Source organism: Heptranchias perlo, chromosome 17 (assembly GCF_035084215.1).
Source record: "Heptranchias perlo isolate sHepPer1 chromosome 17, sHepPer1.hap1, whole genome shotgun sequence".
In the NCBI taxonomy this organism is placed as follows: Eukaryota; Metazoa; Chordata; class Chondrichthyes; order Hexanchiformes; family Hexanchidae; genus Heptranchias; species Heptranchias perlo.
Genome location: NC_090341.1, coordinates 53,598,473 through 53,621,064, shown reverse-complemented (window position 1 = coordinate 53,621,064; position 22,592 = coordinate 53,598,473). Strand labels below are relative to the sequence as shown.

At 44.2% G+C, this 22,592-nt stretch overlaps 1 protein-coding gene across 1 annotated transcript in view; it reads left to right on the top strand.

Moving 5' to 3' along the window:
• The window catches only part of dock3 (dedicator of cytokinesis 3), a 1,008,697-nt gene that overhangs the window by 635,778 nt on the left and 350,327 nt on the right, over positions 1-22,592 (top strand). The window contains exons 11-12 of the mRNA XM_067999007.1: positions 45-105; positions 5,795-5,942. Of these exons, the coding sequence (XP_067855108.1) occupies positions 45-105; positions 5,795-5,942 (209 nt within the window). The remainder of the gene's footprint in view (positions 1-44; positions 106-5,794; positions 5,943-22,592) is intronic.

Sequence of the window (22,592 nt, the reverse complement as noted above, 5' to 3'; positions counted from 1 at the left end):
GTTTACCCGGCATAACTTTGCTTTTTATATTTTTGGACCTTTAGGATCTCAGTAACAAGGATCTGAAGCGGGATCTCTACATAGTTGCTCATGTCATACGAATAGGTACATCCCTGATATTTACAACAGTATTGTTGAGAGCTTACAAAGTAAAATAGTTGGCAAACCATCAGAATGGATAAGTCAAACTAAGTGTTATTTTGAAGAACAATATTCTGAATATTATTGCACGGTGTTGTTTATTAAATCATTGAGTTACCCAGGTGAAGGGCCAAGGTCCATGGGTGCACGATATGGGGGCTGGATTTTAACTTGCCAAAAACGTGTCAATGGGGCAGTAACAGCCTTAAAATGGGGCCAATAGACTTACCGCTCCGTTAAAGCCCAGTTTCTGGCCGGTGCAATTTTGAAAAGAGCTTACTCCTGGGCGGCCGCAGCAAGCAGTAGGCCTCTTACCCGTGCAAATCTGCATTCATGTACTGGTGATGAGCAGCTTTAACAGCAGTTCTTAAAGGAACCGATGCTGGTCGCTCAGAAAACGGCCACAAAAAAAGATTTTTGTAGAGACGGAAAGAGTATGAATGGTCCTAGCTTCACGAAAACTCTTTGGGCTCCCCCCCCAACCTCGGCCTCCCAAACCCTCGCCTCCCCTTCCCCACCCGTCCGCCGACAGTCCTGTTGTCCACAACCAGCGAGTCACCTCTGGACCCGCTTGGCTTCTACAGCTCTCAAGTCGAATTCAAATGAAGCCCAAGTCTCAGTAACGGCCGTGACCTCTTCATTGGTCAGCTGCCCAAAAATTAAAATCTACCCATAGGAGAGAAGATGAGGTAAATTAGGGGATAGTGATTAGATGACTCGTAGATTGGAGGAGGGAGGGGAGATGAGGGATTCCACAGTTTGGAGCTCCTGGGAAAGAATGAATTGGAGTAGAAGTTCATAGTATCATAGTAATGATAGCAACTCCTGCAGCAATGTTCTGTCCACAAAAAGCAGGACAAACCCAATCCGGCCAATTACCGCCCCATCAGTCCACTCTCAATCAGCAGCAAAGTGATGGAAGGTGTCGTCGACAGTGCTATCAAGCGGCACTTACTCACCAATAACCTGCTCACTGATGCTCAGTTTGGGTTCCACCAGGACCACTCTGCTCCAGACCTCATTACAGCCTTGGTCCAAACATGGACAAAAGAGCTGAATTCCAGAGGTGAGGTGAGAGTAACTGCCCTTGACATCAAGGCAGCATTTGACCGAGTGTGGCACCAAGGAGCCCCAGTAAAATTGAAGTCAATGGGAATCAGGGGGAAAACTCTCCAGTGACTGGAGTCATACCTAGCACAAAGGAAGATGGTAGTGGTTGTTGGAGGCCAATCATCTCAGCTCCAAGAAATTGCTGCAGGAGTTCCTCAGAGCAGTGTCCTCGGCCCAACCATCTTCACCTGCTTCATCAATGACCTTGCCTCCATCATAAGGTCAGAAATGGGGATGTCCGCTGATGATTGCACAGTGTTCAGTTCCATTCGCAACCCCTCAGATAATGAAGCAGTCCGTGCCCGCATGCAGCAACACCTGGACAACATCCAGGCTTGGGCTGATGTAGCAAGTAACATTCACGCCAGACAAGTGCCAGGCAATGACCATCTCCAACAAGAGAGAGTCTAACCACCTCCCCTTGCCTTTCAATGGCATTACCATCGCTGAATCCCCCACTATCAATATCCTGGGGGTCACCATTGACCAGAAACTTAACTGGACCAGCCACATAAATACTGTGACTACAAGAGCAGGTCAGAGGCTAGGTATTCTACAGTGAGTAACTCACCTCCTGACTCCCCAAAGCCTTTCCACCATCTACAAGGCACAAGTCAGGAGTATGATGGAATACTCTCCACTTGCCTGGATGAGTGCAGCTCCAACAACACTCAAGAAGCTTGACACCATCTAGGACAAAGCAGCCCACTTGATTGGCACCCCATCCACCACCCTAAATATTCATTCCCTCCACCAGCGGCGCACCGTGGCTGCTGTGTGTACCATCTACAGGATGCACTGCAGCAACTCGCCACGGTTTCTTCGACAGCACCTCCCAAACCCGCGACCTCTACCACCTAGAAGAAGAAGGGCAGCAGACACATGGGGGAACAACACCGCCTGCACGTTCCCCTCCAAGTCACACACCATCCCGACTTGGAAATATATCGCCGTTCGTTCATCGTCACTGGGTCAAAATCCTGGAACTCCCTTTCTAACAGCACTGTGGGAGAACCTTCACCACACGGACTGCAGCATTTCAAGAAGGCGGTTCACCAACACCTTCTTAAGGGCAATTAGGGATGGGCAATAAATCCTGGCCTTGCATCCCACATCCCATGAACGAATAAAAAAAAAGGTACAGCACAAGAGGATGCCATTCGGCTTGTGCTGGCTCTTTGACAGAGATATCCATTTATTCCCATTCCCTTGCTCTTTCCCCATAGCCGTGTAATTTTTTTCCCTTCAGGTATTTGTCCAATTCCATTTTGAAAGTTACTATTGAATCTGCTTCCACCAGCCTTTCAGGCAGTGCATTCCAGACCATTACAACTCGCTGCTTAAAAAAATGTTTCCTCATGTCGCTTCTGGCTCTTTTGCCAATCACCTTAAATCTGTGTCCTCTGGTTACCAACCCTTCTGCCACTGGAAACAATTTCTCCTTGTTTACTCATGTCAAAACCATTGATGATTTTGAACACCTCTATCAAATCTCCCCTTTTCCTTCTCTGTTCTAAGTAGAACAAATTAGCTTCTCCAGCCTCTCCACATAACTGAAGTCCCTCATCCCTGGCACCATTCTAGTAAATCTCTTCTGCACCCTCTAAGGCCTTGACATCCTTCCTAAAATGTGGTGCTCAGAATTGAACACAATACTCCAGCTGAGGCCTAACCAGTATTTTATAAAAGTTTAGCATAACTTCCTTACTTTTGTACTCTATGCCTCTATTAATAAAGCCCAGCACCCCATATGCTTTTTCAACAACCTTCTCAACTTGCCCTGCCACCTTCAAAGATTTGTGTACATGCACCCCCAGAGCTCTCTGTTCCTGCACCCCCTTTAATATTGTACCATTTAATTTATGTTGCCCCGCCTCATTCTTCCTGCCAAAATATATCACTTCTCACTTCTCTGTATTAAATGTCATCTGCCATGTATCTGCCCATTTCACCAGTCTGTCTATGTCCTCCTGAAATCTGTTACTATCTTCCACGTTGTTTACTACATCTCCGAGTTTAGTGTCATCTGCAAACTTTGCAATTGTACCCCCTGTACCCAAGTCCAGGTCATTAATATGTATTAAAAAGAGTAGTGGTCCTAATCCTGACCCCTGGGGAACACCACTGTGTGCTTCCCTCCAGTCTGAGAAACAGCCGTTCACCACAGCTCTCTGCTTTCTGTCCCCAATTTTGTATCCACACTGCCACTGTCCCTTTAATCCCATTGGCTTTAATTTTGCTTACAAGTCTATTATGTGGTACTTTATCAAATGTCTTTTGCAAGTCCATGTACACAACATCAACCGCATTACCCACATTAATCCTCTGCGTTAGTTCATCAAAGAACTCAATCAAGTTCGTCAAACACGATTTTCCTTTAACATATCCGTGCTGACTTTCATTTATCAGCCCATACTTTTCCAAGTGCCAATTTATTTTGTCCCCAATTATTGTTTAAAAGTTTCCCCACCCCCGACGTTAGGCTGACTGGTCTGTAATTGCCGGGTTTATCCTTCTCCCCTTTCTTGAACAGGGGTGTAACATTTGCAACCCTATAGTCCTCCGGCACCATCCCCATATCTAAGGACGACTGGAAGATTGTTGCCGGAGCCTCTGCAATTTCCATCCTCAGTAACCTCGGATGTATCCCATCTGGACTGGCTGACTTTTCTACTTTGAGTACTGCCAATCTTTTAAGTACCTCCCCTTGATGTATTTTTATTCCATACAATATCGTTACTACCTCCTCCTTTACTGCTACAATGGCAGCATCGTCTTCTCTAATGAAGACGGATGTGAAGTATTCATTTAGTACCTCAGCCATACCCTCTGCCTCCACAAGAAGATCTTTTTTGTCCCTAATCGTTCCATGCTTCCTTGGACTACCCTTTTACTATTTATATGTTTATAAAAGAGGTCTGGGTTCCCTTTCATGTTGGCCACTAATCTATTCTCATACTCTCTCTTCACCTCTTTTTTAGATCTCCTCTGTACTCAGCCTGGTTCTCTACTATATTATGAACCTTACATTCATCATAAGCCTTCTTTTTCTGTTCCATTTTAATCTCTATATCTTTCGTCATCCAGGGAGCTCTAGCTTTGGGTGCCCTTTCTTTCCCCCTTGTAGGGATGTGTCTACTCTGAACCCGAACCAACTCCTCCTTGAAGGCCTCCCATTGTTCAATTACTGTTTTGCCTACCAATTTTTGATTGCAATCCAACTGGTCAAGATCCCTTTTTAACTCACTGAAATTTCCCATCCTCCAGTTACGTATTTTCACATTTGATTGTTCCTTGTCCTTTTCAATAACAATTCTAAACCTAATGATATTATGATCACTGTTCCCCAAATGCTCCCTCACTGAAGCATGCTCCACCTGCCCCACTTCATTCCCCAGAACTAGACCCAGCACTGTTTGCTTCCTGGTTGGGCTGGAAATGCACTGTTCCAGAAAGTTCTCTTGAACACATTTCAGGAATTCCTCTCCCTCTTTGCCTTCACAGTGTTACTGTCCCCGTCTATATTGGGATAATTAAAGTTCCCCATTATCACTACTCTATAGTTCTTGCATCTTTCTGTAATTTGCCTGCAAATGTTCTCCTCTATCTCCTTTCCACTATTTGGTGGCCTATAATATGCACCCAGTATTGTAATAGCTCCTCTATTGTTCCTTAATTCTAACCAAATAAATTCAATATTTGACCCCTCAACTACCTTATTCCTTTCCAGTGCCATAATAGTTGGTGCGATGAGTCTTGATTTCAACATAGTGAGTTTGCAGGGAGGCGAAAGAGTTCATTACTGCAGACAGAATTCCAGCAGAATTCAGATACAAACCAGCAATAAGCACTACTTCTTAAACAAAAATAAAATGACAATATAATTTCCCTTCATTCCTTTGGTGAATAAGGGTTCTTGAAATTATTTTTGATTTTTCATGTGGTTTGTCTGATGCAGCATTAACTTTGCTTCTCTCACCTTAAGATCAGATGGAGTGACAGATGCGACAATGTTGCCACTAATTACTGCGCTGCCTAGCAGGTGTGAATGTGGAGCCGAAGCCCGATCACCCTGTCTAACATTGAAAATTCTGTAAAGTAGAGCTGCTGCATTCAAAATCCAATATAAAGAGTCAGATCTCTGCGCCCCAGTATAGCAAGAAGCAGGTGCATCTGCCCAGCCCCTGAGCTCAGACATGCTACAGCGAGAGAAAGGCGCCTCCCTGCACAGAGGGATAATCAACCGGGTTGTGCTTTGCACTGCCTTCAAGGTATCATTGACAGAGGTTTGGAGCAGGTCACTGAGCCGAAGGAGGTGCAGAGTGTGGGAGGGCTTAGAAGAGGGAGAAGTGAAAAATATCTTGTTATTTTAAAAAATAGATTAAAAAAAAACATATTTAATATATTTTAAATGTCAAAGTGGGTTTGCAGAATTGACAGTTCCAGCACAACTTGTTGCAGGCAGTCAGTGGTCGGCAGGAGTTCTGTGATGGGAGCATTTTGTTGGAAACTAACCCTTCATGTATCCCTGTGCCCTTCCCAGGTCGGATGTTATCCAATGATTCGAAAAAAGGCCCCCCTTATGTGCAGTACCGGCGCCCGTACGGCTGCGCAGTGCTGTGTATGATGGACGTTCTGCCGTCTATTTCCGAACTCCGAGAGGAAAAGGATTTTGTTCTGAAAGTTTACACGTAAGTGAAGTATGTTCAGTGTAACTGAAGGTTGGTATTAAAAGCTACATACTACTAAAGGGATGTCAATAAGTGTAAATGTGACAATGTGAATGTGACAAGTACTTTATTGCCTCGGGCGGGGTGGGGGGGAGGGGGGGGTCGGAGAGGAATTTCCCAGATTTTTTTCCCCAAATTTGCCGGGTTTTAATCTGTCTTTTTGCCTCGCATAGCAGGTCACGTGGTTTCGGGTGAGGTGCAGAGTCTATATATTGTGATGTACAAGGCAAAACAATTGTGTGGGACAGGCTGGATGGACCAGAGGGTTTTTCCTGTCTGTCATTGTTCGTATGTTTGTTTACAACCAGACCTGCTTATTCTGAGTCATTTAACATGTTGTTATTCAATTTTCTGTAAATGCTTATTATTAATTGTTAGAGAATATTAGGCGTAGGGTGTTTCCTGAGCCCTGATTGATTTTGTTTTAAATTGTTCAGTGGTTTGAATTAGTCTCTTTAATTTTCTTGCCTGCTCTTCTGAAGCCACTGACTCAGGATGGGATAGGATTCCCTCACTATCAGTATGTCCAAATGACCATACTTAATCTGTGAGTGCAGGCGATGTGCTTCAGCCTGATGTTGGACAGTGCAGGACTTCACAGCCAAATCCGATCCGGCCTTCACCTGACATCCACACACACGTACTTGCAGCAGGGGTCACTGGATAATGAGCAGGTGCTGATTTTCCCGCTTCTTAGTCCAGCTAATGTAATGATGGTGATCCGGGCTGAGATTGTTAAACTCAGCAGCGACTGGGAATCAAACCTAGGATATTTTGGTTTCTTTGGTTTAATTCCACACTGGGAGCTTATCCATTAAACCATCAGGGGAGCAATTGTACTATACACTCTGTTTCTGATAACTCAGTCATTTTTTGTGCTTAAAAAAAATGTGAATTTTCCAATTTGAATATGGCTACATAAGTATCAGAGCAAAGTGGGAATTTAGTGCTAAAAAAATGAATTGTCAGATAATTTGAATTAACTCTGAATTAAGAAGAGTAGACTGTAGTATATACCTACAGAATGTACTGCAGTTTTTTGGGGGAGAAAAATGCAATAACATCACAAAACACACAGTCCCAAAACCCCAGCAGGTGACGACTACCTCTCGAAAGGGCAAGATGAACATTTACTGGCATTAGTATTCCTCTGCAGTATATCATTACAGATGTCATTTTTGAAATATAAATCATGGTTACATTATTCATGTGGTGCACAGCCTCTGAAACGAGCCATGGGGTAACCATCTGAAGGTAGGTGAAAAAGTCAAAGAATTGCTGCCATGGTTTGTGAAGTCAGTTTAGTGCGGGGCTGGTGACAGTGGCTCCCACCATACAGTGACAACCACAGAATAAACTGGTCAGATTCACTAAGGTGGGCATCAGAGCTCTTTTTGTATTGGGTCTATCCTGTGGCATGGCATGTGCGGTGAGTGCTGATTAATCGTGTACCTTCAAGATAGCTGGTCCGGTTCCTGGCTGAGGCAGAGATCGCATCACAGAAGAAGTAGTTACCAAATAATCTAAGTCATGGTCAATGCGGTCCCCTGGACTAGTTTTAATAGAGAGGAATTTTCTCAATTTTTTTCCCCCAAATTGTCCTTGGGTTTTTGATCCGGTTTTTTTTGTCTCTCCCAGGAGATTACATGGCACCTAGGTGGTAGGGAGTCTCTTGACCTGATGCACAAAGCATCACAACTATATGGGACAGGCTAGATGGATCAGCTGGTCTTCTCCTGTCCACTGTTTTTCTCTGTTCATATGAATCTGGGAAGTTTAGTTTGGAGTCAGTACCAGCTGTGTGAGAACCCCTGTCGAGAGCCAGCGGCATTAGCACAGTATTAGAGCAATAAAAAAGCAGCTACGAACAGAGCTGCCCAGATTGGATCAGACTCATACCTGCTGCAGCAGACCCCAAACCCCACCACCTGGGTTATTTAAAAAAGTAATTGTGTGCAGTGCTTTGTAGCATTTCAGAATGACAGACGCTACAGAAATGCAAGTGTCATTGCTCATTATTCCTTTACATTGATATATATTTCACGGAGTTACAACTTCCCAAACTTGCGTATACAGCAATGCTGAGTACTTAGTGTAGCTGAGTGCCACAGAAAGAATAAAAACATAAGAAATAGGAGCAGGAGTAGGCCTTTATTGCAAGGGGGTTGGATTACAAGAGTAAGGAAGCCTTACTACAGTTGTACAGGGCTTTGGTGAGCCCTCACCTGGAGTACTGCATACAGTTTTGGCCCCTCGAGCCTGCTCCGCCATTCAATCAGATCATGGCTGATCTTCGACCTCAACTCCACTTTCCTGCCCGATCCCCATATCCCTTGATTCTCCTAGAGTCCAAAAATCTATCTATCTCAGCCTTGAAAATACTCAATGACTGAGCATCCACTGCCCTCTGGGGTAGAGAATTCCAAAGATTCACAACCCTCTGAGTGAAGAAATTCCTCCTTGTCTCAGTCTTCAATGGCCAACCCCTTATCCTGAGACTATGCTCTCTAGATCTAGACTCTCCAGCCAGCGGAAACAACCTCTCAGCATCTACCCTGTCAAGCCCCCTCAGAATGTTATACATTTCAATGAGTTCACCTCTCATACTTCTAAACTCCAGAAGTATAAGCCCATTCTACTCAACCTCTCCTCATAGGACAACCCTCTCATCCCAGGAATTAATCTAGTGAACCTCCATTGCACCGCCTATAAGGCAAGTATGTCCTTCCTTAGGTAAGGAGACCAAAACTGTACACAGTACTCCAGGTGAGGTCTCACCAAAGCCCTGTACAACTGTAGTAAGACTTCCTTACTCTTGTAATCCAACCCCCTTGCAATAAAGGCCAACATACCATTTGCTTTCCTAATTGCCTGCTGTACCTCCATACTAACTTCTTGTGTTTTTTGTATGAGGACACCCAAGTCTCTCTGAACACCAACATTTAATAGTTTCTCACCATTTAAAAAATATTCTGTTTTTCTATTCTTCCTACCAAAGTGAATAACCTCACATTTCCCCACATTACACTCCATCTACCACCTTCTTGCCCACTCGCTTAGCTTGTCTATATCCCTTTGCAGATTCTTTGTGTCCTCTTCACAACTTACTTTCCTACCTAGCTTTGTATCATCAGCAAACTTGGATACATTACACTCGGTCCCTTCATCTAAGTCATTAATATAGATTGTAAATAGCTGAGGCCCAAGCACCGATCCTTGAGGCACTCCACTAGTTACAGCCTGCCAACCTGAAAATGACCCGTTTATCCCTACTCTCTGTTTTCCATCTGTTAACCAATCCTCTATCCGTGCGCATATATTACCTCCAACCCCATGAGCCCTTATCTTGCGTAACAACCTTTTGTGTGGCACCTATCGAATGAGTTTTGAAAATCCAAATATAGTACATCCACTGGTTCCCCTTTATCTACTTTATGAGTTACATCCTTAAAAAACTCTAATAGATTTGTCAAACACGATTTCCCTTTCATAAAACCATGTTGACTCTGCCTATTCATATTATGATGTTCCAAGTGCCGTTACCACTTCCTTAATAATGGATTCCAGCAGTTTCCTGACGACTGGTGTCAGACTAACTGGCTTGTAGTTCCCTGTTTTCTCTCTCCCTCCTTTCTTGAATAGCGGTATTACATTTGCTACGTTCCAATCCGCTGGGACCTTTTTGGAATCTAGGGAAATTTGGAAGATCGTAAGCAATGCATCCACTATCTCTGCAGCCACCTCTTTTAGAACCCTAGGATGTCGGACATCAGGCCTAGGGGTATTTTTGGCTTTTAGTTCCACGAGTTTCTTAAGTACTTTTTCTTTAATATTAATTACTTTAAGTTCCCCATTCTCATTAGCCCCTTGGTCCCCCACTATCTCTGGTATGCTTTTTGTGTCTTCTACTGTGAAGACAGATACAAAATATTTGTTTAACGCATCTGCCATTTCCTGATTCCCCATTATAATTTCTCCTCTCTCTGCCTCTAAGGGGCCAACGTTTACTTTTGCTACTCTGTTCCTTTTTTACATACTTGTAGAAGCTTTTACAATCCATTTTTATATTTCTTGCTAGTTTTCTTTCATATTCTATTTTCTCCCTTTTTATCAATTTTTTGGTTGTCCTTGGCTGGTTTCTAAAACTCTCCCAATCCTCAGACTTACTACTCTTCTTAGCAACAATATAGGCCTCTTTTAATCTAATACTATCCTCAACTTCTTTAGTTAGCCACGGGTGGATCACTTTTCCCGTGGAGTTTTTATTTCTCAATGGAATGTGTATTTTTTGAGAATATTGAAATATGTCTTTAAATGTTTGCCATTTTTTTATCAACTGTCATACCCTTCAATCTAATTCCCCAATCTATCTTAACCAACTAGCCCCTCATACCTATGTAATTGCTTTATTTAAGTTTAAGATTCTGGTTTCTGACTTAAGTAAGTCACTCTCAAACTCAATGTGAAAGTCTATCATATTACGCTCACTCTTCTTCAGAGGATCCTTTACTGTGCGATTACTAATTAACCCTGTCTCATTACACAATTGTAAAGAATCTTACAACACCAGGTTATAGCCCAACAATTTTATTTGAAAATCACAAGCTTTCGGAGGCTTTCTCCTTCGTCATTCACCTGACGAAGGAGAAAGCCTCCAAAAGCTTGTGATTTTCAAATAAAATTGTTGGATTATAACCTGGTGTTGTAAGATTCTTTACATTTGTCAACCCCAGTCCATCACCGGCATCTCCACATCATTACACAATACAAGATCTAAAATAGCCTGTTCCCTGGTTGGTTCCATGACTAATTGTTCCTTAAAATTGCGTTCCATGAACTCGTCCTCCAGACTACCTTTGCCAATTTGATTTGCCCAGTCTATATGAAGATTAAAGTCTCCTATGATTGCTATATTACCTTTGTAACAAGGTCCTATTATTTCATAATTAATACTCTGTCCAACGGTATAGCTATTAGAGGGCCTATAAAATACTTCCACCAGAGTTTTCTGCCCCTTGTTATTTCTTATTTCCACCCACACTAATTCCACTTCCTGACCTTCCGAGCCAAGATCCTTTCTCACTACTGTCCTTATGTCATTCCTTAATATTTGTGCTACACCTCCTCCTTTTCCATTCTGCCTGTCTTTTCTAAACGTCATGTACCCTGGAATATTTAGTTCCCAACCTTGGTCACTTTGCAACCATGTCTCTGTAATGGCTATTAGATCAAACCCATTTATCTCTATTTGTGCAATTAATTAGTCTATCTGGTTATGAATGCTCTGTGCATTCAGATAAAGATCCTTTAGTTTTAACTTTTTACCATTTTTTTCCTGCTTTATCCTTATTTGCTGATGCTCTATTATTGGTAAACTCTCTATCCCTTCCTGCCACATTCTGCTTATCTTTATCCAAATCATTACACTGCTCTGTTGCCTTGACTTTTCTCGTTAGATTTCTAAATTTCCCCTCACCTGACCCCTCCCCCTACTTTTTTAGTTTAAAGCCCTATCTACAGCCCTAGTTATTCGATTTACCAGGATGCTGGTCCCAGCCCGGTTTAAGAGGAGCCCATCCCAACTGAACAGCTCCCTCTTTCCCCAGTACTGGTGCCAATGCCCTATGAATTGAAGCCCCTGTCTCCCACACCACTCTTTGAGCCACGCATTTAACTCTCTGATCTGTTTGTCCCTAGGCCAATTTGCACGTGGCTCAGGTAGTAATCCAGAGATTATTACCTTTGAGTTTCTGCTTATTAATTTCAACCCTAGCTCCTCAAACTGTCTCAGCAGAACCTCATTCTTAGTTCCACCTATGTCATTGGTTCCTATGTGGACCACAACAACTGGATCCTCCCCCTCATGCTCCAAGTTCTTTTCCAGCCACGAGGAGATGTCCTTAACCCTGACACCAGGCAGGCTACATAGCCTTCGAGACTCATGGTCACGGCTGCAGAGAACAGCATCTATCCCCCTGACTATACTATCCCCTACCACTACCGCATTCCTTTTTACTCCCCCCACTTGAATGGCTTCCTGTAACACAGTGCCGTGGTCAGTTTGCCCATCCTCCCTGCGGTCTTTACTGTCATCCACAAAGGTAGCAAGTACCTCGTACCTGTTGGACAAGGTCAAAGGCTGAGGCTCCTACATCACTAGATCCTGGGTCCCCATACCTGCCTGACTCACAGTCACACCCTCCTCTCCCTGAACACTGAACAAATCTAAACTACTACCTAACCTAAGGGGTGTGACTGCCTCCTGGACCAAATAGTCCCGATAACTCACCCCCCTCCCTGATGCATAGCAATGGTCTGCAGCTCGGACTCCAGCTCAACAACTCGAAGTTCCTCGAGTTGCAGACACTTACTGCAGGTGTGGTTGCTCAGGATCTCGCTGGTCTCCACCAACTCCCACATGCTGCACTTATGACATACCACCTGCCCTGCCATTCCTTATTGAACCAGAATTTATTAATTTACTTTATTAGAGTTTTTAATCACTCACTATTCTTAGTTTTATTAACTAATTAATTTATCTACTTTAAGTTATTAATTTAAGCTGTTAGAATAAGCCATTGCCCTAACTTAGAGAGAAAGAACCCAGTAATACTCACCAACCAATCACCTACCTGCTGTTCTGTGACGTCACTCTTCAAAATTTCTGCCTGTGCGAGTTGACACCAACTGTGTAAACGGTGAGTGGCTCTCACTCCTCTCACTGCTCTCCTCTCACTGCTCTCCTCTCACTCCTCTCCTCTCCGCTCCCCTCCTCTCGCTCCTCCCCTCCTCTCGCTCCTCTCCTCTCCTCTCTCTTTCCTCTCCGCTCCACTCTCGCTCCTCTCCGCTTTCGGGCCTTGTGCTGGCCCCGCTTTTTATCCTCTCGCACCACCCTGCTCTCAGGCCTTGTGATAAGTTATAAAAATTGGCATTTTTTTCACTACATTTTGTACAATGTTCAAGCCTTTTTTAAAAACGGACCATCATCGATAGAATTTCAGTTCTGGAAGCTAAGGTACGACCTGCTCATATTCGCTCCACACGCACCATTTTAACAAATTTTTGAACCTGCTGCCTAATAACATTGCAAAAACCAAAAGCAGCCAAGATTAATGTAATGAAGCAATCTACAAGATTTGCATACAGGGGCGCCGATATTTATGGGGAGGAAGAGGGGGAGGGAGAGCACGCGGGGAGGGGTTGAGGGGGGGTGGAGAGAGCGAGCGGGGGGGGGGGGAGAGAGAGAGAGCGGGCGGGGAGGGGGGAGAGAGAGCGGGCGGGGAGGGGGGAGAGAGAGCGGGCGGGGAGGGGGGAGAGAGGGCGGGCGGGGAGGGGGGAGAGAGGGCGGGCGGGGAGGGGGGAGAGAGGGCGGGCGGGGAGGGGGGAGAGAGGGCGGGCGGGGAGGGGGGAGAGAGGGCGGGCGGGGAGGGGGGAGAGAGGGCGGGCGGGGAGGGGGGAGAGCGGGCGGGCGGGGAGGGGGGAGAGGGGGAGGGGGGAGAGCGGGCGGGCGGGGAGGGGGGAGAGCGGGCGGGGAGGGGGGAGCGGGGAGAGGGGGCGGGCGGGGAGGGAGCGGGAGGGGCGGGCGGGGAGGGAGCGGGAGGGGGCGGGGGGAGAGGGAGCGGGCGGGGAGGGGGAGAGGGAGCACGCGGGGATGGGGGTATGGAGAGAGAGCGTGCGGGAGGTTGAGGAAGAGAGAGATCGCACGGGGAAAGATTGGGAGGAAAGATATCGCAGGGGAAAGAGTGTGATCGCGCACGGGGGGAAGAGAGATGACACACGGTGGAGGGTGGGGAAGGGGGAGGAAAGAGGGGAAACAGATCATGCTGGGGTGTGGGGGGAGGAAGAGATTGCGCCCGGGTGGGAAGTGGGGAGAGATCGCAGGTAGGCCTGGAGATCACGGTGGCATGGCTCGTCGGATCGCAGGGAGGGAGGCCGATTGTGGCAGGCTTGCTTGGGGGATCGGGGGGAAGCCCTCCTGCTCCTCCTGACCCACAGGCTGTGCTATAAAAAGCGCTTACCTGCTGGATCCTGCCGTTCTCGCCTCCCTTCAGCTGCCCTGTTTCCCGAGCCCTTGGAAACCCGGCCCACAGCCACTAAATCTAAAAGGTTGCTGCGTCTGAGGCACACAGCCTCGTTGACATATTTAAATAACTGACCCGCCTCTCGAGGAGGTTATTCACCAGCCCCCCAATCTGCTCCAGTTAAACCGGAAGTAGGTGCATTCCTGGCAGTCTGGGGTCGCGTTTCAGATTTTAAAGAATTTAACCCCCCCCCCCCCCCCAACCCCTCTTCTGCCCATCCTGGGGGGGTTAAAATTGACCTCAGGGAGCCTGACAGATCCTAGGACTCATCCAGTTTCATACTACAAAAATATCTATAATTTATGTCTTTGTAGCTTGGCCATTTGAATGTTCAAAGTGTATGGCTGCAATGAAGAATTCCTTTGTCATAACTTGAGAGCCAGCAGGCAACACAACGTCCTTAATTCTGTTGTGAGATTGTATATTAATTACAAATTTAAGTTGGCCTTGTTAACTGCATTGTTGAAAATAAATGATTGATTTCTGAGTCATAAGAGGCAAATTCTAACCCAAATCTAATTAAGTTTGACAGTTCTGTGTTTACTAAAGTTATTTACAGCTGAGGTCCCTTTTGTCTCAGATCTGTCACTGCAGGAAGTAATTTGAACCAGGACAGTTTTTGCCTAATTCGGAAGGATACATTTTTTTTTATCCTTCATTAAATCAGCATGGACATCAAAGCAAATAGAAACATATAGGCTGACTGGTGGCCTATGTTCAATAGATTCCCTATTTAGCTGCCCTGATTTACAGGTTGGGGGAGGGGCTTATATGGGCTCCATGAGGTGCATTTTTCATTCTTGCTCAAAAGTCACTGAAGAGAATTGCAGAGACCTGGAAGTGTTATTGTTTTGGAACAGATGGTATAAAGTCAAGTACTGTAGAGATTATGTGTACCTGTTGATTATATTGTGTTCTTTTGTATAATTCTACTTCTTTCAATAAACTTGGTTAATAGTTTTAGCCTGAGTTATGTGGTCTGTCAGCAAGGTGTTTTCTGCCAGCTGAGAGATTTGGTGGGTAGGCTATACTATTTCTGGTATGTGTCCCAATGGTATAAGAATTCACTGTTTTCCCTGCAGCAATGCTATCCCAGACACTTCAATGTAAACTTGAGTTTTGTGCCTACCTGTAAAAGCAATCTGATTGTATCGAGCACAAGTAAAAAGTATTGGTTAGAAACAAGCTATTCACTGATGAGTGTGTCCAAATTAGGAGCCTGAGATTGAGACTGAGGGATTATTTGCTGATCTTATGTAGTCTGAGACTGATGCTACAGTTTTACTGTGCATCTTCTTATAGGTTCCATGTCAGTGATGAAGTATGAGCAGTCCTACTGACACCAGTTCCATTTGTTGCATGTCGGGAATGTAGTAAACAATGTGGAGGATAATAACAGACTTCAGGAGGACATAGACAGACTGGTGAAATGGGCAGACACATGGCAGATGAAATTTCACAAAGAGAAGTGTGAAGTGATACATTTTGGTAGGAAGAATAAGGAGAGGCAATATAAACTAAATGGTATAATTTTAAAGGGAGTGCGGAAACAGAGGGTCCTGGGGGTGTACGTATACAAATCTTAGGTGGCAGGACAAGCTGAGAAGGCTGTTTAAAAAGGCATATGGGATCCTGGGCTTTATTATTAGAGGCTTAGAGTACGAAAGCAAGGAAGTTATGCTAAACCTTTATAAAACACTGGTTAGGCCTCAGCTGAAGTATGGTGTTCAATTCTGGGCACCACATTTTAGGAAAAATGTCAAGGGCTTAGGGAGGGTGCAGAAGAGATTTACTAGAATGGTGCCAGGGATGAGGGACTTCAGTTACATGGAGGGACGAGTTTATTCCGCCATTCAGTGAGATCATGGCTGATCTGTGACCTAACTCCATATACCTGCCTTAGCCCTCTATCCCTTAATACCTTTGATTAACAAAAATTTATCAATCTCAGATATAAAATTAACAATTGAGCTAGCATCAACTGCTGTTTGCGGAAGAGAGTTGCAAACTTCTACCACCCTTTGCGTGTCAAAGTGTTTCCTAACTACACTCCTGAACGTCTTGGCTCTAAATTTTAGGCTATTTTAGGGGTCTCACTGATCTCTGTTTGTGACTGAGGGGTTACACTGATCTGTGTGTGAGACTGAGGGGTTACACTGATCTGTGTGTGTGTGTGTGTGTGACTGAGGGGTTACACTGATCTGTGTGTGTGTGTGTGACTGAGGGGTTACACTGATTTCTCTGTGTGACTGAGGGGTTTTCACTGATCTCTCTGTGTGTGACTGAGGGGTTTCACTGATCTCTCTGTGTGTGACTGAGGGGTTACACTGATTTCTCTGTGTGACTGAGGGGTTTTCACTGATCTCTCTGTGTGTGACTGAGGGGTTTCACTGATCTCACTGTGTGACTGATGGGTTTTCACTGATCTCACTGTGTGTGACTGAGGGGTTTCACTGATCTCACTGTGTGACTGATGGGTTTTCACTGATCTCACTGTGTGTGACTGAGGGGTTTCACTGATCTCTCTGTGTGACTGATGGGTTTTCACTGATCTCACTGTGTGTGACTGAGGGGTTTCATTGATCTCTCTGTGTGACTGATGGGTTTCACTGATCTCTCTGTGTGACTGATGGGTTTCACTGATCTCTCTGTGTGACTGATGGGTTTCACTGATCTCACTGTGTGTGACTGAGGGGTTTCATTGATCTCACTGTGTGTGACTGAGGGGTTTCATTGATCTCACTGTGTGTGACTGAGGGGTTTCACTGATCTCACTCTGTGTGACTGAGGGGTTTCATTGATCTCTCTGTGTGTGACTGAGGGGTTTCACTGATCTCACTGTGTGTGACTGATGGGTTTCACTGATCTCACTGTGACTGAGGGGTTTCACTGATCTCACTGTGTGTGACTGAGGGGTTTCACTGATCTCACTGTGTGTGACTGAGGGGTTTCACTGATCTCACTGTGTGTGACTGATGGGTTTCACTGATCTCACTGTGTGTGACTGAGGGGTTTCACTGATCTCACTGTGTGTGACTGAGGGGTTTCATTGATCTCTCTGTGTGTGACTGATGGGTTTCACTGATCTCTCTGTGTGTGACTGAGGGGTTTCACTGATCTCACTGTGTGTGACTGATGGGTTTCACTGATCTCTCTCTGTGACTGAGGGGTTTCACTGATCTCACTGTGTGTGACTGATGGGTTTCACTGATCTCACTGTGTGTGACTGAGGGGTTTCATTGATCTCTCTGTGTGTGACTGAGGGGTTTCATTGATCTCACTGTGTGTGACTGAGGGATTTCACTGATCTCTCTCTGTGACTGAGGGGTTTCATTGATCTCTCTGTGTGTGACTGAGGGGTTTCACTGATCTCACTGTGTGTGACTGATGGGTTTCACTGATCTCACTGTGTGTGACTGAGGGGTTTCACTGATCTCTCTGTGTGTGACTGAGGGGTTTCACTGATCTCTCTGTGTGTGACTGAGGGGTTTCACTGATCTCACTGTGTGTGACTGATGGGTTTCACTGATCTCTCTGTGTGTGACTGAGGGGTTCACTGATCTCACTGTGTGTGACTGATGGGTTTCACTGATCTCACTGTGTGTGACTGATGGGTTTCATTGATCTCTCTGTGTGTGACTGAGGGGTTTCACTGATCTCACTGTGTGTGACTGAGGGATTTCACTGATCTCTCTCTGTGACTGAGGGGTTTCATTGATCTCTCTGTGTGTGACTGAGGGGTTTCACTAATTTCACTGTGTATGACTGAGGGGCTTCACTGATCTCACTGTGTGTGACTGAGGGGTTTCACTGATCTCTCTCTGTGACTGAGGGATTTCATAGGAACAGGAGTAGGCCATTCAGCCCGTCAAGTCTGTTCCGCCATTCAATGAGATCATGGCTGATCTGTATCCAAACTGCAACCACCTGTCTTGACTCCATTTTCCCTGAATAAATTGGCTCACAAAAATCTATCAATCTCAGATGCAAACTTATTTATTGATCGAGCAGCTACTGCTTTTTATTGAAGACTGTTCCACACTTCTACCACCCTTTACATAAATAACTGTTTCCTAACTTCTCTGCTGAATGCCTGGCTCTGAGATTAAGATTATGACTCCTTGTCCCAGACTGCCCCCCCAATGGAAAAAGTTTCTCTCTATCTACCCTATCAATTTCTTTAAAAGTCCTAAACACCTCAATCAATCACCCCTAACCTTCTATAATCCAGGGAACACAAGCTAGTTTATGTAATCTCTCCTCATAATCTAACCCTTGGAGATCTGTTCTCACTGAGCTCTCTGTGACTGAGGAGTTTCACTGATCTCTGTGTGTAGGGAAAAAAACCCTAAAGTAGATAAAAATGCAATTTTCAGCAATGGTGAATTTAAAAATAATGACGGCAACACAAGTGCTGAAAGTGAGATTTATTTTCTAGCCCCTCAGAAAGTTTTGCTTTTTGATACTGGGTTTTATCCATTTTCCAGCATTTTGGCACCTTCTGTAATTCTGCCTTTCAAGCCAAAAATAATTTCTCCTGCCAGGGTTACAGATAATTTAAATATAAAAATGAAACTAATTCTATGGACTTCAATACAACTTGACAGGATAAAGATTTACAAGGATGATACCAGAGCTGAGAAGTCATACCTGTCAGGAAAGATTGAACAGGCTGGGGCTCTTTTCTCTAGAAAAAAGAAGGCTGAGGGGTAGAGGTCTTTAAGTTTATGAAAGGTTTGATAAGGTTGACGTATAGATGGTGTTTCCACTTGTGGGGGAGACTAAAACTAGGGGTCATAAATATAAGATAGTCACGAATAAATCCAATAGGGAATTCAGGAGAAACTTCTTTACCCAGAGAGTGGTTAGAATCTTGAACTCGCTACCACGAGGAGTAGTTGAGGTGACTAGCATAAATGCATTTAAGGGGAAGTTAGATGAACACGCGAGGAAGAAAGGAATAGAAGGATATGCTGAGAGGGTGAGATGAAGAGGGGTGGGAGAAGGTTTGTGGAGCATAAACACCGGCATAGATCTGATGGGTCGAATAGGTAACACCATCTGTTAAAATAACAGCTAGAGGGATGTGAAACACGTTAAACATTTGTCATCTATTATCCTTGATAGTAATTTCTGGCCTAGTTTGCTCTTTTGAATCTTTCAAAAGGTTTATTTTCTTTTACTGGAAATAAAAATAATCTCCAACTGCAATTGTTATCAAAAGTTAAGTGCACAAAATTGACTATCAGGAACTGGCATAGGTACTGCATTTTATGCTTTCAGGTCCACCTGACTGCCTATTGTATTCCTATTATTAACGTCACTCTTGTGTTTCCCCATGGATGTTGGCCATTCTAATATAAATGGTGTGGGCTCTTTCCCCGGTTACCCCACGGCAAAAAAGGGATCTCAATCTTGTGTGCAGAAACAAACTGAAAACAGCTAAATTGCAGAACAAAACCTGGCTAATGATCTGCGTTACACATCACAGCAGCACATTGTAGTAGAATTCTAAATATGGGGAGCTGAATGTAATTAAGTAAGGCCCATCGATATTTCTGCTGCACTCTTAATTTCCAAACCCCAACAATTCCATCAGTGAAATGACAGGAATGTTCATTAAAACCAGTTAGTGCATTCACATCAGAGAACATTCTCCTTATCTCATTTAAAAAAAAACAGTTGCAGAAAATAGACCTTCATATAAGACAACAGCCAGCCATGCCCCAGAAAGTTCCTTGGATGAAAATTAAACATTTTTAAAAGCAGCATTTTGGCATTTTATTTGTTATATGTAACTTCTTTGGGGAAAACACTAAATAAAAAAAAAACCTGTAACTGCAATTCTCAGAAATCATCAGCTCATCTTAAAATTTTCTGCCTCATTTGTGCATAACCAAGAGTGGGAGAAAAATTAGTTTTATTAACCTTCAATTCTCCTTCCAACTGGTCTGATTGTTCATGTTAACCTCCAATCCAACTGAAAAAAAGGTGATTTTTTTTTTGTGAAATACTGACATAGGGATTGGAAAACTAACTTTTACCAGAGTTGTGCAGATGTGTTAGAAACCGAAATGGAGGGGCTTGAAAAGAGAGTGTTGCTGGAGGAAGTTGGTGTTGACAGACTCAAGGATCTTGGACAGATACATCAGATTTTACAGTAGAATAAATCCTTAAATGTGGAAATACATTTGACGGGAGCCCTAGCTTCAGGAGGAGACTTCTGATGTGAATAATATGATGAGATGCCTTTGGATGAGCAGAGACAGGATTGCTGGCTGTTTGTTGGAGATACGATGGTAATTTGAGAGAGTGTCGAGAATTGAATTTTTAAAATGACGATGATAACATCAGTTTGAATGGACTGAGCCCGGTACCAAAGGACAGGGAGGTGTTGACAAAGTCAGTGAGCCTGGGGCCGAGCGAAGCAGGGTGGGAGCTGGGTCAGAAAGAGATCAAAGGAATAGGTAGTGAACTTCACGGAGGAAATAAGTCTGATGAGGTCCGGGGAAAGAGATATAGAACTGCAAAGTGAGGGGGAGTGAATGCTGAGTGAGGAGATGAAAGGAGCAGAAGAGACAGTTAGCAACAGAACAGATCACCCATATTTTGGAGATAGACCATTATGAACACCTCACATTTATTTTCAATGGCACCAATAGAAGCTGCAGGGTAGGTGGTTGATGGAGAAGGCGAGTTTGAGGTCATCTTAGTTAAAGTTTTTCCAGTTATTGCAGGTTACAGTTGTACAGTAATAAAAAAATGTATTGTGCAGGTCCTTCAAGGCTAAATAATTTAACGTTGATGTTGTAATACTACATTGCAAGTGAAATCTGTAACCATGTAAAGATCAAAAATGATACCAGCAGCGATAACGCAAAGTGATCTGGGGAGTATTTGTACCTGAGGCTGCAGTGACTAACAGTAAGATACGTCCAGCTGGTCTACTAAATCCAGTGTATAAATTGTACCCTAATTTCTAGTTGGCATTTCAGTGACCCTGTAACTGCCCCAATGACACCTTTATACTTTGGAGAAAATAAAAACAAGTATAAATAGAGTAATATATCAGATTTTACAGCACCATTAAAATGATCAACAACAGCTGAGATGCATTTTAATTAATCAAAAGCAAAATACTGTGGATGCTGGAAATCTGAAATAAAAACAGAAAATGCTGGAAATACTCAGCAAGTCAGGCAGCACTTGTGGAGAAAGAAACAGAGTTAACGTTTCAGGTCGATGACCATTTGTCAGAACGGGAAGAAGTTGAAGATTAAACAGTTTTTGAACAAGTACAGAGCCAGGGAAAGGAGGGGAGGAAGGGGAGGGGAGGAAAGAACGCTTCCTGTAAGGACTCTATTCCCTTTGCCCAGTTTCTCCGTCTCTGTCACATCTGTTCTGACAATGCCACCTTCCACCCAGTGCTTCCGATGTGTCTTCCTTTTTCCTCAACCGAGGACTTCCCTCCTCTGTAGTTGACAGGTCCCTCGACCGTATCCGTCCTATTTCCCGCACTTTGGCCCTCACCCCTTCTCCTCCCTCGCCGAACCATGATAGGGTCTCCCTTGTCCTCACCTTCCACCCCACCAGCCTCCACACACAGACCTTCCCTTTTGTTCTTTCCTCCCCTCCTTTTCCTCCTCTCCTTTCCCCTTCCTTAAAAACTGTTTAATCTTCAACTTCTTCTAGTTCTGACAAAAGGTCAATGACCTGAAATGCTAACTCTGTTTCTTTCTCCACAGATGCTGCCTGACTTGCTGAGTATTTCCTGCATTTTCTGTTTTTGTTGCATTTAATTAATGCAGTCTTGCAATTACAACACTGCCACAGTCAGCAGCCTGACCTAAGGGTGAGCCTGGTAATGTAGTTGAAATGATGCTGTCTCTAGATGACCAGATAATCCATTTTCCAACTACCACATTCTCTAGCAAAGCTCCTTGGCCAAAAATAGAAGTCCTGGTCTGTAACTTGTATATTAGGGCAGGTACTATGGAATCCATCACGTTGTAAATGGGGAGATTCCACATCACCGGGACGTGCAGCGTGTTACAGAACTGTTTCCAGTAGTAATATAGAGGGGACATTATCGAGAAAGGGAGTTTCTGTGAGAAATGGTAGAAGTTGACTGCTTCTGCCTCTTTTTTTCACAAAGACTTCATAAAAGTAAGTATAGATGAGGGAGGCCATTTGGCCCATCTAGCTTAGCCCTCTATAAAACCTGCAATCCCCACCCATCACCTCTGTACAGCTGAAGCTCTGGAAAATGGCACTGCAATTAATGACATAGCAGCTCTTAATTCTTAATAGATATATACTCTGCAAAGCACACCGCATAGCAAAGCATGGAATAAGAACAAAGAGCAATATGTATTTTTTTAAAATTTAGTAGTTGATCTTGCATGGCTTTGCTAAGTGTAGCCTTCAGGATAAGCAAGATTAGATGGCGGAGCATATGTGGAGCCAGAGCCAAGGGAGCGCTGCAACACTGGACATGAGAACAAAAGTATAATAGAGTGAGGGGGCAATG